This window comes from Diadema setosum, chromosome 14, assembly GCF_964275005.1.
Source record: "Diadema setosum chromosome 14, eeDiaSeto1, whole genome shotgun sequence".
In the NCBI taxonomy this organism is placed as follows: Eukaryota; Metazoa; Echinodermata; class Echinoidea; order Diadematoida; family Diadematidae; genus Diadema; species Diadema setosum.
Window position 1 is genome coordinate 25089154 of NC_092698.1, and position 19711 is coordinate 25108864.

General features: G+C 37.3%; 1 protein-coding gene across 3 annotated transcripts in view; it reads right to left on the bottom strand.

Annotated features, from left to right (window-relative positions):
- LOC140237719 (proline-serine-threonine phosphatase-interacting protein 1-like) overlaps positions 1–19711 on the bottom strand; it is a 91022-nt gene that overhangs the window by 20964 nt on the left and 50347 nt on the right. For all 3 annotated transcript variants that reach the window (XM_072317646.1, XM_072317645.1, XM_072317647.1), the window contains exons 7-9: positions 7628–7707; positions 2807–2905; positions 1827–1923 (exon numbers count right to left, since the gene is read on the bottom strand). In XM_072317646.1, coding sequence (XP_072173747.1) covers positions 1827–1923; positions 2807–2905; positions 7628–7707 — 276 coding nt within the window. The remainder of the gene's footprint in view (positions 1–1826; positions 1924–2806; positions 2906–7627; positions 7708–19711) is intronic.

Genomic DNA, 19711 nt, shown 5'->3' on the forward strand with positions numbered 1-19711 from the left:
CTAATAACTCATCAATGAATTTAGGTGTGATTCAAAACGTCACCAGCTTCATCACATCATAGCAGAGGAAGGTTTCTGCACATCCCTAAGGGGAAAAGAATACATCCCCTCAAAATTGCAGCACACAGACCAAAAATAGACGATTTCTATTTTGTGCAAATGATTGCATCCCCCTCCTGCTCCAGACAGATTCCACCGGCTGAGGTTCAAAATGTCAGAAACAACAACAAAAACAAAAATAGGTATGTATATATTCATAACATATTGCCCCGTAATTGACCTCTACACGAACATCACACTTTTTTGCGATGAGCCTTTCTTACACATAGCAAAAATACATAGTTTCTGTGACTCCAGCTTTAGAAAAAGTAGTCACTTAGAATACATTACTGACTCCACATGGTCATACGCTTTGCAGAAATGACACTTGTTCACTTACACAAAAAAAGGACACAAAAAAGGGTGACATTTTGCTGCCAAAAACATCTAGTTTTTTGTTGTTTTCAGACTCTTCCTTCATGAAGAGAACCAGTAATGAAGCTCCAGCTGTTCAGATTCACACGCGTGTTTGTGTGCGCATCCATGTGCTTGTGACACAACAACCTAAAAATACCTTGTAAGAATGAAAATACAGTACTGCTCTTTTGAAAGGATTAGCCACTATTCTCTGTATTTTACTTTGTTTTTCTTTTTTCCAAGTGAAATCTTACAGCAGCAAAGACTGGAGAGCAGTTGTTGAACAAAAATTCAAACAGCCATTTGTGTGTCTGTTTGTTTTCTTTATTTTAGCAGCAATCTTCACAACTTTTACCTCTGATTTAAATCAGTCAACACTGGAAGCGTGACTGCATCCTCCAGTATTTGCTCTATATCTGGAGATACCTTTCTTTGGTTCAAACACTTTGACAGTGATAAAATCATTTCCTAACAGATTCTGACACTCTAAGGACTGTCTACAGGATCCATTGGGTTGCTCCAGTATCAAAATGCGTTAACAGATCACCAAAGTGTGATGTCCAAGCCATTCATCATTGCCATGGCAACTGGTTCTAAACACCTTCACCTGGCCCGAGTGTTTATGCTTGTACCTCGTTCCAACCCCAGCTATAATTAAAAGACTGTAACATAATCACTTCCTAGTCTCGGTATACTCTACTTTCCATAATTGATGAGAAGTCTTTATAACAAGATGGAGCAGATCCCAATCAAATGACTGATCAAGAGTGTACAAATGACCAAGCATTTATTTTGCCTAACACATAATTCTGCTTTGGACCGGTCATTAGTAAAGTAAAATGACAGGTCATTAGCACTTTCACATTGCCATGGTGAGCGAGCAAGGTTTCATCAATTTATTTACTCGCAAAATGGCTGCCAAGGAATTTAAGATACCTACATTTGAAATTCTTTCAATGCCAAAGATTGCTTCATCATTTTATTAAAAAATTATATATATATATATGTAAAACACAACTTATATAACATATCATTTTGTTCCGGTATTTTATCATACAAATAACATAGTGGCCCTATAATATACAACATACATGTAGCATAGCATATAGAGCATATCACTTTGTTTAACCCATTGAAGATGAGTCCCGAGTATACTCGGGCAGGTGTCTATGGCCAATGCGTGTTGTAGCAAAATCAGTCCGTTGTCAATGGGTTAAGCAATAGAATAATTACCCACACTTTGTACTTTCAAAACTGTCCAAATGCCATCGGCTATCACCACAGTAGACTGTTATAAAGGTACAAAGCAGGTGGGTAATTTTTACTAATGTCCTCAATGATGCGTACTATTTGTATACTATTTCACCCACCTGGTCTTCTGTTTCCTGTCTTCTTCTGGGCCACAAAGAGTTTGATGTCGTTCTCTTCTGAACATTTCTCAAGAGACTTCCGCGTGTCTTCGCAATGCTGAAAAATGAGACGGAATTATATGGGGAGAGAATAAGGGCCTCGTCTAGAGCCATTCACCCATTGGCATTTTACTCCATAAAGTGAATGTTATTTCACTGTCACAAAACTGTCACTGATGAGGCTCTGGGTATGGGGTGATCCTTGTATTTTTTGTATTGTGAAATATAGTGACCTTGCCATGGGACTGTCACAGTGTCACTTATAAATGGGCCTTTACTTATGAATGTTACTTACAAATGGGACTTTCTCACAATGTGGCTACATTTTGCTAAGTATTAGAAAGAAAGTAGAAAGAACCTAAAGCCAAATAAAGCAGTTGGGCAAATTACTCCAATTAAAACAGACTATGTTCTCATTTTGGATCATACAGTTTTGGTTGAGACCTAATTTCAGGTTTCTAACATTTTTTGGTGAGATAATGAGAAACTTCTTGTGAAACATGAAAGAGCATGTAATTCTATGAGTAATTCAACATCTATTTGACGAAAATTGTTTTTGAAATGGCTGAGATATCCAAAAAGAGCGATTCTAATAAAGTGTGGGACCCACACTTTATTACGATCACTTTGTTTTACTTTGTTTTTGGATGTTTCAGTCATTCCAAGCCCGATTTTCATCAAATAAATTTTGAATTCCTCTTAAAATGGTATGCTCTGTACTATATCATAAGTGTTTTCTTGGTATCTCACAAAAAGTAAAAAGCCCAATTCTCATCTCCACCAATACTGTACCATCCCTTTATGTATAGTTGTATGAAATCATTGGCATTAAACACCGAGAATGAAAGTCTGTCGCAGTCGTTTGACAAACACACATCTATTTCACAAAACCTTGCTTTGTAGCAACATACATGTATTACTGGTGTATAGTTTCCTCTTACCTCATCGTCTTGGACACAATGTAATGAAACCAGGTTGACTGACACCCACATGGAGTTCCGTAGGAATTTTATCCTCTCTTCTTCCATCTGTTGTAAAACCTTTTCCATGACAACAAAGAACACAAAAAGAAAAACTATCACAGATATACATATACTGTAGATTATGTATGCATGTATGTATGTATGTATGTATGTATGTGTATAAATGTGCGTATGCATGTATGTAAGCATATTTTATTATTATTATTTATTCGACCAGGTAAAGAATATAGGATACATATCATTAACATCACAAACATGAAACAAAAACCAGAATGAACATTACAAAGGATACACTGTACTGTACACGTTACACAAAATGAAAATGAAATGAATGGAGACTACATGAGGGTCAGGGCACACAAAAGCAAATACAATCATTAAAAAATTATCACTCAACCCCTGATCCCCACCCCTTAACTCTATAATCCTTATCACACTTCAAAACATAAAAAACACTATACAATTCCAATATAATCATCCAACCCTTGACTTCATTTGAAGAGTTTGTTTGCAAAAACCGATAAGTCCTCTTCTTGTATTTGTACATAACTATGTATGTATCATGCATATCTGCTTGGATTTGTACATAACTATGTATGTATTATGCATATCTGCTTGTAACAAAATGACACAAACATGATGAAGTTGACCTGACTAGATAGACTAATAGACTAGGCCTACAGTCATTCACAACAGATGGATCGATAGAATTTTCACTCTGATTTTTGTCATCACCAGTAATACAAATATCATAGTTTGGCATGGTTCAACGATATTGTGTCATTGGTCACAACCACACAAGTAAAACTGAGCGAAGCTATTAATAATGAAATCAACACGCAATTCTCCCACTGGTTTGTATACACTTCCCTGTTAGCGTCATATCCATCTTTTTGATATATTTCATTGCAACTACCCTCTGCTCCCATTAACATTATTAATGCTATGAAGTTTATAACATCATAATGATGCGCTATGAAGGATGCAAGTCATTCACCTTCATTTCATTTGGTAAAGGAAGTCACATCACAAGTTTTGGTCAGTATAATGGTGGATCGAATACTGATTTTCATTTTTGAAGACAAACAGTAATAACAAAATAAAATAAATTGTGTGAAGGTTACAGTGCTGCAAAGTCAAAGGATGAATACCTTGTCCAAGGTTTCAGTTGAAAAGTACATGTGACATTGAGCTTTTTCTGTGTTAAAGAACACAGGAAATCCGTCCAAAATAATTAGGTGGACTTCAGGAAGTTTTCATTTATTTATTTTTTTTTTTGAAGGGGGAGGGGGGAGGTTGGCTTTTGGCTTATTGAATGAGACTTACAGCAAGTTTCATATGTTGTTTGCACTGCATATCAATATTTTTTTAAACCATCAGCTTCCCTTGCAGATGACGTACTGATTACTAAAACTACACTTGGTCAGAGAGGATGTAATATATATTTGAACAGCTACCAAAACCTCTTTTCAAATTATAATTATTTCCTTCCCATTTTCTTTGATTTAAACACAGTGGACTGGGTTTTCCCCTTACAACATGTAGTGGCCACTTGAACTGTATGAGTCACTAATATATATGGCTACAGAAATCAGCATTGTATGACCTGACCAACAATGTAAACACTGCTGAAATGGTGGGAATATGTGTAATCTCACTCAAAGATAGTTAATCCCATTTGTTTGTGTTAACCCTAAAACGACTGGGGGGGGGGGCCTAAAAGGCCCCCCCCTCGACATTTCGCGCGATTACTCTGCAACACGGAATGCTCTCGCCGCAATGCTCTATGACTTTTTTCTTTTGAGTTTCCCGCACATTTTGACGCCAAATTTGTAACGCCCAGGGGTACGGTTCTGAAGTTACATAACTTTTTGTACATGCACGTGAGGCCGAAAATGGCTCAAAAATGTGATTTTGTGTACTAAGTCAATGCAAATTGAGTTTTTTCACGTGGTTCATATAAATATGCTTATTTTTATTCTCAATGGCTAAAATTAAATTGTTTTAGGAGTATTATGCTTCAAAAAGTGTCTGCCACAAATTTTGCTAAAAAAACAACAAAAACAAAAAGGTCGAAAAAACATAGAAATACATAAGAAATTCATAAAACAATAAAATAAATAAGAAATTAATTTTGATACCGATTTTTTTTTCAAGTACATTTGCTAAGAATGCCACAAAGAATAATTTGACCAAAAATGAGCACTTTTGGAGCTTTATTTACTGATTTAGATCAAAGAGTCTGATTTCTCGCATAAATTAGCATAATTAATCAAAATAGAATAAAAGAAGACTATTTTGTAAAATTCAAATATACGATCTTGTAGATTACATCGCACACTACCATTGTGCAAATTTCCGCGGCGATCGCGCGATCCACGGCCGAGATCTTAAGGGGGGGCCCTTTAGGCCCCCCCAGTCTTTCGAGCTACCAAAATAGCCCAGTCTTTTTAGGGTTAAATGATGTCCTGTGATAACAAGTTAATAACAAAGAAATTTCAGCAGCAATTCATTTTTACTAGGAGCCATTAATCAGGGCTCCACACTAACTTTTTTGTTTGGTGACCCGAGAGAAAATTTTGGTGGCCCGAAAAAACCCCCAATAAAACACATTAAAAGCCCTTTTTTTGTAATGAGTCAAATATTTAAGTTTTATCATAGTAAGAACTGGAAGTTAGACATAATCTTCTCATAAATAAACCTCAACAAACTCGCAACACTCACTCTCAGGAACTCATTCAGTCCTTTCCATCCATCCTTTAAAGAAATTTAAGTGCTAATTTCCGGCGCAAAAAGTAACGAATTTATTGACATACTTTTCAAAAAATTTTGGTGGCCCGAGGCGGGCCACCACATCTGCCCTTTTCTGAAATTTGGTGGCCCGACTTTCATTTTTGGTGGCCCCAGGCCACCGGGCCACAGTTAGTGTCGAGCCCTGCATTAATAATAAACAAAGTTTTATTAATAGCAAATGCATAAAAAGCTAGAAATAATTCAAGTAGAGTATAGATATATATGTCTATAATACTAATCACAAGCAAGACAACTCACTACTGGAAGGGGAATTCCAAATGAGTTACAGTTAGTATGGAAAGAAAGAGTAAATTCTAAGCACAACAGTGAAAATTTGATCAAAATCAGACATCATTATGGAAGACATGAAACTGTGAAGTACACTGTATTGTTAAGTTTTGCATTAAGTCCTCAAACAGTTAATATGTCCATTGAATGATTATCTTATTCTCTCACTATTTTCCATTGATTGTGTTTAAAAAAAAGACAAAATCATTTTTCCTGCTATAAAAGTAAAAAACATAATATTGTTCCTGGCTGAATAACTTCAAAATAATATGATGATCAGTCAGACATATCAGGATTTGAAAAAGGGGCATAACTGCATTTGAACCAAAAAAAAAAAAAAAAATGAAAATGCCATGAAATTTGTGTATTGCTGCAAATTATATGTAAGTAGTGAAGTGGACAACATCAACCCACTCACTTGCATAATATTCATATTGACTGTCTAAGAAGTGTTTCGTGAAAATTAGTGAAACTTCACAATGACACAATTTCCTAAATTCTCACATGATTTTGATCAAATTTTCACTGGTGTGCTTCTAAAATTTTCCTCTTTCTTTTAAAGGGTGTGTACAGTTCTGGTTGAGGTGAGGATTTAGCTTTTAATGTTTTGCGAGATATTCAGAAACCACTCTATGAGATGTCAAAGAGCAAGCAATTCTAAGGGGTGTCAAAAGTTTATTTGATGAAAATCGGTTTTGAAATGGCTGAGATATCCAAAAACAATGTGAAACAAAGAGATCCTAATAAAAAGCGTGGCCTGTCGCCTTTTATTATTATCACGTTTTTGGATATCTTAGCCATTTGAAAGCCAATTTTCATCAAATAAACGTTGAATCCTTCTTAAAATTACATGCTCTTTCATATTTCATAAGAGGTTTCTCCTTATCTCACATATTAATGTTATAAACCTGAATACCCACCTCAACCAGTACTGTACAGTCCCTTTAATACCACACTATATGTGACCCACTACAACAAAAGGATCCTAAAGTCGCTAACGGCTGAGCCGAGAAAATCGAGTTTGAAGTCACATCAAAATCGGTCAAAACAATCGGATTTCTGTTTTTGGCATAATTTTGTAGCCCAATGTTTTGTCTATCATCTGACAAAATTTTGAAGCTGAATGATCAAAGGAAAGGCAAGAAATCAGCGTCTTTCTGGGCCATGATTTTCTGACTTTCAACGTAACAGAAACGAGTCCAAAGATTTGGATTTAGTGCCGCAGCTAGACTCTGCCCCTGGCAACGAGGAAGTGATCTTATTGGTCAGTGCGTGGCATCTTTATTACTGATTGGTCATGCGTAGACCACTGGCGATAAGCTTGAATGAACATCGCGGAGGTCGCTATAGGAGCATGCCTTCTATTGTCAAGCGGTGAAAACTGTCTCGCCTCCCCTTGATCATGATAGCGTCGGAAGGAAAACTTTGAAGGCGTTTTTCTCGACACTCTGATTTCCTCAACTTCTTGACATGCGCTAATAAAATCATCGATATATCCGCAACCGAGTACTTTTATGAGTTGTGCTATATATGAAATTAAAGTAGAAGAGTGAGGGAATAATGTCATGCCATTTTCAGAAAATTGTCCTTCCCCGACTTTCGGATCCTTTTGTTGTAGCGGGTCACATATCAACATTTATCTGGTCCAGAATTCCCCTTTAGATAACAGACTTCCCACATTGTGGCTATAGTCCTTACCACACACAGTTCTTCCATCTGTTTTTCCCACTCTCTTCTCGCTTCATCCAGACTCTTGACGGATGCTTGGTACTGTGCGTCTGTACGTGGAGTAGCAAATCAGAGAGACAAGACCATCGATCACCACAGATAAACATGCATGTGGGACTGAAGGAACACCATTCCACCTGGACTTTCAAATAAAGCTTATCAAACACTGGTTTGCTATCAACTAAACAAGCCAGAGTTGTCAGTTACTGCATGTTGTCACAGAAAATAATCATTAAAGTCAGAGCAATTAGGCACACAGACTGTTCATTGAAGCCAGTCGATCATTACCAGCCCCCTTTTTTATGCACTTCCCTTCTGCGCACTTCTAAATTGTCCACATGTAGTATTAAAGCATAATTGCTTTTGCTGGTAAATTAATGGCTCAGCTTTGTGAAATGGGAAACCAGATTGGAGCTTCACAAGGAACCACCAACAGAGTAGTGATGCACTGATGATTTTTCCCCTAATTGCCCTAATTGTGCACATGTAACGTAACTTTAAATATTGCACGCATTTCCTGAAGAAAGCATAATATTTACACTGATGTGTAAAGGATATTTGCACAAGAATTATCTCACTCTCGTACGTCAACAATTTTTAAACTTTCATTACTGACAAAACATCGTCGTGAGTGGAAAAAAATACAGATCAATCACAAGGTTTAGTAACTATAGAAACACATCACTTGAAACATACATAATGTACTGCAAACATGCAATCATCACATTCATGTATGCAATCTCACTTCGATCTTCGTGGTGCATTAAGAAACACTGTCCAATGAAGAGTATAGAATTCATAATTTAGACAGAATATTTTCAAAAAGAGAAGAAATGCAGCTGACATTGCAAAACTCTCAATATGAATATGAAATGTGACTACACTCTAGTAAAGTTTCAAGTATTTCTCTTTTGTGCTTTAAGGTGTCAACCAAGTCTACCATGAAAGCAAAACACAGTCACTGATTGCCCATAAAAATGTCCCATCAAGATTTTAAAACTAAAGCCATGATGCATTGAAGGAGTGAAATTCAATCTTACTGACACTACATGGGGGGGGGGGGGGGGTGGTGAGGAGGACTTCTGATGTTCCAAATGTGCTCAGGTTCCCATTACACAAAGGTAGGGGATACCTTTTACAGAACTCCCAAAATGCAGCAAAACATTAAATATGAACCTCAGGGGACTTGTTTAGGCCACTGCTTAGAAATTTGGAAGTCAACAGTTATCTACAATTTGAATAATGCACAAAACTCAACTACTCAGTAGTTCTGTGTGTCAGCCACACTTAAGCCTTTTTGTTGCAGTCTTCTGTATTTTTTTTATCTATAAACACAAATCTAAAAGTATAAGAGCTGATGTAATAACATATAGAGTGTGTGGCAAGAATGTATATAGAAATGTTTGTAAGTTTTGATGAACTTTATTCACAAAATATACATGATGGACACACATGCAGTGCATGGGTCTGCAAAGGTAGCCTAGTAATGTACTGGAGTTTACGGTGAGCCCCGAAAAAAATTCAATTCAAAATCTAACGGTCAATAAAAATGTACTAAATGTTACCTTCCACTTTCAATACTTTATGGGAGTTTCTAAAATGATACTCTCTTCAACATACCACTGTGTTTACACAACTCTTCATTTAAGGCATGCAAATGGGATTCCCTACCTTTAATTGACGGCTGATCACAACCTACTGTAAAATCATAAATACTTAAGGCATGACATTTCCCCTACTTGAAGCCGACAGTCAATTTTGCAGCACATTATTTTCATGAATTGCCACTGGCATTCAATAATTAGTATAGACAAGAACTTTTGCATGCGACTAATTTTGTGAATCTTGGCTCCTCATGACAGAGAAGAGCTATTCAGTTAGCCCGTTGAGGATGATTAGATTTTGCTTCAACATGCAGTTCCCATAGACACTTGCCCGAGTATACTCGGGACTTATCCTCAACCGGTTAAAACAATCAGGGCAATCTTAAGACTGTGCATACTTGACAAGCAAAAAGGGCCTAGAGCTCCTATTCAATGGATATTGCCTATTCACACACCCACCCACACACACACACACACACACACACACACACACACACACAATGGTTTTTGGAGACAGATTTTGAGAATGATTATAAAAAACATGACATCTCATGTGTGGACACAAAAATTCTAATCATCCTGGTCTGCATCTTGACACAAAAATCAGTCCATCTTCATTTTTGAAATCCTTCCAAATAATGTGCATAATCCACAATGTGTATAATGTCAACCATCATTCTTCTAATGAAAATCTTTCCACTTTTGCTGACAACCACAGACTAATGAACAGTTAAAGCACTTATTGTCTTCTTCCTTCCGTCTGTTGCTAGGCAATACCACATAAAAACAATAACAGTGAGAGAAAGAAAGTGGGAGTACATGTACAATGTACGTATAATGCATTTCCCTTTTCCTATGTTTTAAACTGCAGCTGGAAGCCTAGGACATAGAACCAGATAGTAACACGACTAGACAAAAACCTACTCAGCTTACAATCTTAACCCATATCAGGCCAACTACAGGATATTCTGTAGTTCGTCCGAATGCCGCAGAGGTCATATACGGAATATCCCGTAGTGAATGAAATGACACATAAACGATGTCATTCCAAAGTTCTTTCACCTTCTAACCTTTGACAACATATCCCAGAATGCTTTGCTACACTGTCTGCGATAATTCAAGAAGGTTTTGTCATTCGAATACCTACAATATCGTAAAAATCATCCAAAAAAATGTGTGTTTACATGGAATAATGCGAATAACCACGAAGCGTCAGTGGGTGCTATCTACAGCTGTACAGAGTGCTCGATTTTGGATTTTCTGCCGCAGTTTTTGAGGAGGTTTGGACACTTGCAGGGCGATGATTCGACTGTGATAATAGTCCTACATGTAAATCCACATATATGTACAATAATTGTATAATTCAGTCGAAACTGAAAAGCTGTATCTATCGTGACAAGTTTCGCTTCATTATAGGATGCACACATTATACTTTCGATTTCCCATGCACTTGCAATGGCTTCATCGTCATAAACATAAACCTGCAATTATTGAATCAATTGTCATGATGTTTATATTTCCAGAAAGCTGACACTCTCATCATTTCATTTCCAGTACTGGCTGTGTAAAATTACAACATTTGCTATTTTTAATCCATGAATGAAAGCAAACAGACAAATTGATTTTGTAACTTTTGGATTACTATACTTCACTTCTGCTGAGTACTATGACTGCACTATGCATTGAATGGCAGCATGTCATATACCACTTTAAAGGGAATTTTATCCTCTTTCAAATGACATATAAGTTGTCTATGTTTTGTTAATTGTTTGCTACTGAAGAGCGATTGTTTGGAGAGTTGTCTGCCTGTCGGCGCAAACGGTGCTGGGCCACTGCGGTGTTTGTTTACACAAGTGCGTTGGCCCGATATGGGTTAATATAATTTAAATCTATCTTTGTATATGGCCAGTTTGTGTGGGGGGGGGGGGGGGGGGAAAGAAAACTCGGTAAAATTTTGATCCAATTTTGATGAGTCCTGTCATGACATTCTTTCAGGTGCTTCAAAATAACGCATGAAACAAACTGCTATTCTCCTATTGGAGAGACACCATAGAAATGTTGACTCAACTCCATTCTCTGAACATACATTCTAGGGCCTGCTATTGTAATTTGTTAATTCGTGCTGCACCTTGGAAAAAAAAATGTCATGACGTGATGTCATAAAGCAATATGGATCTGTGATCTAAAACGCATCAAACCCCGTTTCTTGATAAGTTTTAAATCCATCATGGCATATCAAATTCAAACTCAGAAATTCAGATTCCAAATAAAAATCAAATTCATAGTTACTTCCTTCGATACCAAACTATTACAATGACAATTTAACTCATCGGGGAAGGTTTGATTTTTCTACAACACGCATTTCCCATAGACACTTGCCCGAGTATACTGGGACTGGTCCTCAATGGGTTAAGTACAATGACAATTTATGTACATTAAAGGGAGGTGGCACTAAAAAGCACTTCTTGTACCAGGCACCCCCAACAATATGTACAGATAAAAACAAAACACACACACACACACACACACACAAAAAAAGAGCATTATCTCCCATCACTTAAATGGTGACAGTTGAGAGGAGTAAAGCCACAAAAACCTACCAAACAAACAAATTAGAAAACCTTGAAAGATCGCCAAGAAATGAAAGAAAATTGTGTTCAAAGTGTTATTTGTGGGCATATAATGTGATACCAAGCACACATACACACACAAACAAACAAACAAAGACTGAGACACACTGGCATGTCAAATTGATAGAAACACACACCATGTGCAGTATCTCTGAAGTTGGGCTGACAGAGGGGATTTCCCCAAATGCGACAAAAAATACCAGACTGGCATAGTGGCATTTGTCTACTGACCTTCCTTTACTATTAAAATGATGTATGTACCCTACACACCATATTCCCTATTCTTTACCAGCACAATACTCTACGAACCATGACTTGCAGAAGCAGATTTAATGAGGTTTAAAGAGGTGATTGAGAAACACAGAGATGAGGTAAAGAAATAAGTGTTATAAATCTCTTTTTTCAAGAGAAAACTTAGCAATTCCTCCCCCCCCCCCCCCCTTGGTGAAAATGTACATTATATGGCGTCGGCAGAGGCAACATTTTTGCATGTTCTCAATGTCATATCATTCCACTTGTAAAATTCATGAAAATTATCACAAAGTATATAGCATATGTAGTACTCATCTTAAGCCCCATTTTAACAGAGCCTTTCAAACTAGAGTTATGGTACCATGACAATGTCTAGGCAGGGTCTAGGTAATCTTTTTTTTTTTTAACCCTGCCTGTTCAAAATGGCCGGTCCCCGCAAAATGTTGCTCAGACGTTGTAGCAGTAACTTTACCTTTTGCTTTTGTAATCTCCTGTTTTATTGTCTGAAGTGAGGAATTTTATGCTCTGGACATTGTTGCGATATTGCTGCAGTAAGGTCTGTTAAAACAGGGCTTGAACCCATATCATATCATAATGACCTGTATGTGGGTACTGTTACATTTAATAGCAATGTTTATCAGTATACAGGCACCTTTAACAGCGATGACTTTAGGTGAAACCAAATTAAAGCTCTTTCACATCCTAAACATCATCAATGAGAGGACCCATCGATTTCATAAGCATCACCAAGCACAACTGAGTGATAAAATCCAGAAAAGTAGTAAATCTCATGCAACAACCCCGTCCATGTATAGTAAGCATTGGCGTGAAATTTCAACATGTAAAGTAGATGCAGCTGCCAACTACTGATAGTAAAAGAAGTGGTAGCTAACTATAAGTTATCCACTCAATATTTTCTAGGTGCGTATGGTCACAGGTGTACATATCTTAACCACAAGTGTGATGACAGCAGTAGTCAAACATGCCAGCCAACTATGACTGGGAGGGAAGGGGGGGGGGGGTGCTTATGTAACACAGCAATCTTGTGGTTAGAAGTGTCCATGATGATGACTTCAAGCTCGTAAACAATGTGAGTAACATAGTCCCGAACTTGAAGCTCTCAGAGATTTCGACTGTCATTAACCTGTTATGGACAAGTCCCGAGTATACTCACGCAGGTGTCTATGGGAAATGCGTTTTGTGTCAAAATCAGCTCTTCCTCAATGGGTTAAAGTCTAGAGGTAGAACAAACTTAGATTTAACTTGAAGTTATGCCAGCTCATCATCACGAACCTAGAAATTACCTAATGTTTCACTTGAGTGGGTGTGTCTAACTATGAAATTACAGCTAAATTTTGGACTGGGCTCTCACAAAATGTTTTTAAAATTGAAAGAAACTAAAAAGAAAATAGTTTGGCAAGACCTGTGGAAGGGTAAAACCCACATTATGACAGAGAAGTCTGACATTTGTTATGAAAGAAAATGCTGGATACTTTCCACATTCCTCCCTTCCAAATCACCAAATGTTTTGTTTTGGTCATTTGATCTCTTGCAACTTTCACTTGCAGACAAAAGGAAATATTACACATGATAATTGGTGCACGCCATAACAAAAATATATCAAAAGTTCAACATACAATCAGTTTAACTGGGCCCTTACTATAGTAAACGTGCTAATCAAGATTGCACCCTTTATTTGTCATTAATATAAGTCTATTTATAGGTCAAATATCTACAAAATCTATGTCAATCTTTATACAACACCTTGAATGATTCCCACTATACATGTACATGGTTGGTCAACTGCTCATCATATGACATTATGCTAAAAAGCGCATTAGCAACCTGTGGTTATAGTCTGTAAATATCTTCCATCAAGTTGGGATTGTACTGCACACTACATGTATGTCACAGACCATGTACACTAACAAACTCCCACACTGGCTCATCAGTTTCCACATTATCAGTCACTGGCCTGGACCACATCCAATAAAGGGAACCATTTGGCGGACATTGAGATTCTTTGATTGAATTAACCATAATTGGCTGCCCACCGTGGTACATTCGAAAATCACAAACAGCACATGAGGTCTGCTGGAATTAACAGAACTGCTCATCAGCAAAATATGTGCACAGTCTGAAGCCTTAACTGTACAAATCCTGGAAGAAGTCTGTTACTGCATGACAGTCCATTTTGCTTGCAAGAGCCTGTTGTGAGCAGCATTTTCTGAAGCGCTACGTGGATTCCCAAATTGAATCCAACTGCCAAATTTCGCAATACCTATAGTCTCCCCATAATACAGTCCCTTTGATATCTGGGGTGATGTACAAAGCAAGTCCTGAAAAGGTCTTTGTTTGTGACATGAAAAAAAGATTTTGCACAAGGCAAAAGAAGAGATCGCTCTACTCAACTTGCTACAACACACATTTCCCATAGACACCTGCCCGAGTATACTCGGGACTCGTCTTCAACGGGTTAATTACCCAGTTGAATGATCTCTTGTAAGATCTCACACCACTGTACTCACTTAATATGAAAATTTACTTTCGAGATACAACAATCGCCTGAAGTATCGCCATCTCTCCTACAGAGGAACAAATCTAGCAGTTTCAAGATGGTTTTGAAACAGTCAGAAGTCTAATAAGTATGAGTAACCAGCTAAAACAGAATTTTAAAAAAAACATAACTCAAGTACAGTGTCTGGCTTTCTCTCAATAACACTTGTTACAATGACTGTACAGCAGTTATTAGAAGCTACAGTGATTCAGCATGGTGACTGTGCACATCAACTGGGCACGAACAATCTAAGGAATGACAAAACTCCATTTCCCCTTGAATTCTATCAGTAATTTGAACATTCTGTGCTGCACACATCTTAATATGGTTTTCATAATTTGTGATGTGAAATGCAACGACAGAGAGGTGGGGTAAATGACACCACTTTAATTTCTACTTTGCTACATGATTTTCAAGGAGGCAAGGGACGGGTCATCTCTCACATATATGCACTACCCATCCTCATCTGAACACCTCAAAAATGGACCCTACATGTCATGTCATGGCACATCAAATTTTCATCTCGACAGGGTGTCACACTTGTAAAAGCATAACCCAAAATTTCTTCATCAGGGGCGGCACATACCCTAAATGGTGTTTTTTGTTTGTTTGTTTGTTTTTTTTTTATTATGGTACCAAGAGCAACACCCAAATTGGCATTGTGAGTAAATCTTTCTTACACTGGTTGGAAAATGACAATTTTGAAACAGTTTCCTTTTAATAACCCTAATAACTTTTGAGAGGATAGTGCTATCGCCTTGAAAGTTGGCATTAATCATGAACAAAATGTGTTAAGAGAGCATGCTGAATTTTAGCTTAATCTGATAACTTCATTGCTGTTGCTACGGTGGTTTACATCATGTGTTTTTGTCCCATTTATCACACAGCCACCACAGTTTGGTAAGATGTACTTGAATAGACCCCGTACTTCAGAGCCTCTTTCTCAGTTTACGTTTTTCAAGAGTGTGCACTTTCTTTCCAATATTTAGATAGGTTAGGAGAGTCCATTTGAATTGAGTTATACATCATTTTAAAGCTTAGAGGCTGCTCTTTCAGAATCTGCCCTTAACTAAAAATCCATGTCTGGCAACTTTTTGTTGGTTTTGTGATGCAGGGTCACGATTAGAAATGATTCCCAAGTTATTCTCATAAATTTCACTTTGTTGATTGTCGAAATTGTATTTTGTGAAATCTATGACACCTAAATAGCGATTGAAAGAAAAACATAAACTACAAAAGTCTTTAAGAAACAAACAACAAACACTGACTGCACCATATGTCCAGAAATAGACCCTTTTCAATTTTTTTTTGGTTCTGTTTTGTTTTTCTTTGTTTTTTATGCAGGTGTGTATGGAGATCAAGACCCCTTGTTGCATTTAACAATGGATATCAATGTTAAAGGGACTGTACAGTACTGGTTGAGGTGAGGATTCAGGTTTATAACATTCCTCAGTAAGATAATGAGAAACCTCTTATGAAATATGCAAGAGCATGTCATTTTAAAAAGGATTCAATGTTTATTTGATGAAAATTGGTTTTCAAATGGCTGAGATATCAAAAAAAAGTGATAATAATAAAAGGCGACAGGCCACGTCTTTAATTAGGATCTCTTTGTTTCACCTTGTTTTTGGATATCTCAGCCATTTCAAAACCGATTTTCATCAAATAAACTTTTGATTCCCCTAAGAATTGCATGCTCTTTGACATCTCATAGAGTGGTTTCTGAATATCTCGCAAAACATTAAAACCTAAATCCTCGCCTCAACTAGAACTGTAGTCTCTTTAACCTGTGGAAACATTGGCAAACTCTAAACTTCTTTAACTTTCTAACTTTATGAGAATTTTATTCCCCAGCTCCTGCATATTCTGTCTATTCTTTACATGAGAGTTAATATGATCATGAAGGGGCAATGCACTTTAGATGGGGATGGGAGGTGTCCATGATATAATTTCTAGGAAGCATAGATCTGAAATGCTACTGCATCAAATGAGGTGAAACCAAGAGCACACAGGCATTGAGTGTTTGCAAGACAGATGAGGAAATATTTGCTTGATTTACTGTAGTACCCTGGAAAGTAGGGAAGTTGCAGCTATCACACACATAGTGAGCACAGCAAAGCAAATACCATGTATTTTCTCTGTTTACTATTGATAAATGTGTCATCATAAACACAAACCAACTTGGAAGAAAACAAACGTCTCTAAAATTGTTATACCAGGGAAGCAAATTACCCTGCAGCACAGAAGTACTGTACTTCAATGGCATCTTTGAGAATTACTACAGCATCAATCAAAACTGCATTGAGCACTAATCATGTCATAGTACTTCAATTATGAAATTTTCATATTATCATTAATGGTGATTTTATTACTTGTTTTGTGTTAATACTGATTGCATTTATTCTACATTATTTCTCCACGGCTGCTTTTATCATCTTTCCCATGTTTGAAATATGTTTCAATACCCACTATCCAAATGCATTTGCAAAGGCATTTTGGATCGCGTTTCTTCAGTCATCGCATTTATCTAGGAGTACTCTATCGAGAGTTGAAAGAAATGCCTTGTCACTGCACAGCTCTATTGCACTGCTTGACCCAAAGAGCAGAGATCTTGTAGTTGGCATTGGTAGGTCTGAGCTATAAAGCATGTTTCAAAACGACTTTGCATTTATAATCTCCACCAAAATGCGTTTCTGACTGAAACACTTTTGAGATCGCACTTTCTTCAGCATTTCAGAAAGGCATAAAACCTAACCCCATAATCAAATACAGCTTTGTGTTTACATCTGCCCAAATCTCCCTGAAAGATGTTTGGAAACCTTCATTCTATACCAGAAGTGAGTTGATAAACGCACCCCACGTAGTACGCACCCCATGTAGTACGCACCCCATGTAGTACGCACCCCATGTAGTACGCACCCCATGTAGTACACACTTGGGACTCCCACGCACCAGGAACATCACAGTGATAAAACATGGGGCATTGATCATATTCTCCATTCTCTTGTTATTGGTTTTGCTTGTAGCTTTCCTCTCAACCTCAAGGAAGCAGGTTAAAGGGATGGTATAGTATTGGTTGAAGTGAGGATTCAGCCTTTAACTTTTTGTGAGATACTATTAAAGAAACCACTTAAGAAATGTTACAAAGCATATCATTCTGAAAGAAATTCAAAGCTATTTGATGAAAAATCAGTTTTGAAATGGCTGAGATATCCACAAACAGAGTAAAATAAAGAGATCCTAATGAAAGGTGGGTCCCAACTTTTATTAGTATTGCCTGTTATGGATATTTCAGATATTTCAAAACCAATTTTCATCAAATAAACATTGAATTCCTCTTAAAATTACAAGTGTTTTCATGTTTCAAATGAGGTTTCTCATTAATTTACCCCCAAAAAAGTTAGAAACCTAAAGCCAAGTCTCAACCAAAACTATACCATCCCTTAAAATAAGCAATGTCAGTCTACTCATATTTCTGGTTAAGTTCTACCTCAGCACGTAAAAATCAACATAATGGTAATATTTTGAGGAGGCTGCCAGTGAAACCTTTCCCATAAACTGGCTTTCTTGGAAGACACATAAAGAAGCATTTGATATGGTCACAATGACATTTCATAAATTACCAAAATACCAAAACAGCACAATTATGATTTAGGATCTCCAATATCAATTTCATTTCGATCATTTAAAGGATGTTGTGACCAAGTATTGGAAAGCAGTCTTACTTGTGTGAACAACTTTGAAGCCCATGTACTCTACACGCCAGGCTTGGGGATGTGGCATGCCGTAGTAGTGCAGTGACCCACCCCTTTAATTGCATGACAGTCTTTATTCTGGGCTCTTTGCCTTGAAGATCAGCCAGCCAATACTCAACATCACTTGAGCACACCATATAATGTACAAAGGGTACCAAACAGGAAATCATAATGAAATGTTTACCCATATTACCTAAACTCTGACTTCTTTGTACGGGCATGCTACGAAAACAATGGTATGTTACATGCCTGAGGGGTGGCTGAATAATGTTATACGGAGGGGGAGAGGCAGCAGGGTACTGCTGTAGAATTGGCACTCCCTGGGCAGACAAAGTCGAGTAAACATCCAAAAATAGAGACATTAATAGTGAGCTGATTTGGGAGAAGCAGATCATGAGGGATACATGTGGGCAGTTGGCTGGATGCTACATACATTGCAGGTGAATTTTCACCTGATTATTGAAATATCCTTTACAACATGATTACCGTGCTCTACGACCAGGTGCTTCCGGGAGATGCTTGGAAAACACAAAATATGCCTGGGATGAATGTGTTGGATTTTCCTGTTCCATTTGATTATTTTATTTCCTATTGCTCTATGAAAAAGTGGAGGAACCACTTATCTACACAGTATAAAGTGACAGGAAGTGATAAACAAAATGCACTTCATACTGACATCATACAAAGAGAGTTCAATTGCAGAATATATCAGATGTACACTTTGTTAAAGTTACAATCCAATGCTGTGGCTGCCCTATATCATTACTATCTACAAATGTGGTCTTTAAATTGTATATCAAATTCTCTTCTTTGAAAGAGAATACTCATATCTCAAAATGGTTATGTCCCTGTTCCCCCCCCCCCTGAAAAAAAAGAAGAAGAAAGTAACAGAGGTGAAAGTCAGTGTTTCACAAAAGGTTTAGTATCATACTACTACACTGCAGCACATAAAAATTGACCACAGTCATGACCCCTCCTCATCAGCTATCATAAGGCAAGCAGAATGTTTCATTAACCTTCTCATGACTGCTGGCCTATTACATCCCATTAACATTGTGTCTGAACATGTTGCCAACAGAACTGGAAGAGTTAAGCAGAGTCCCATGGACTTCAGTTCAGAGTTCACTGTGGGATTTTCATCCTACCCTAGGTAACCACTACAACTGATGTTGAAGCTCAGTAAATGAACAAATGCCACAAAGAAAAAAAAAATGTTTGTGTGAACATCACTGACATTTACACAATCAGAACTGTCC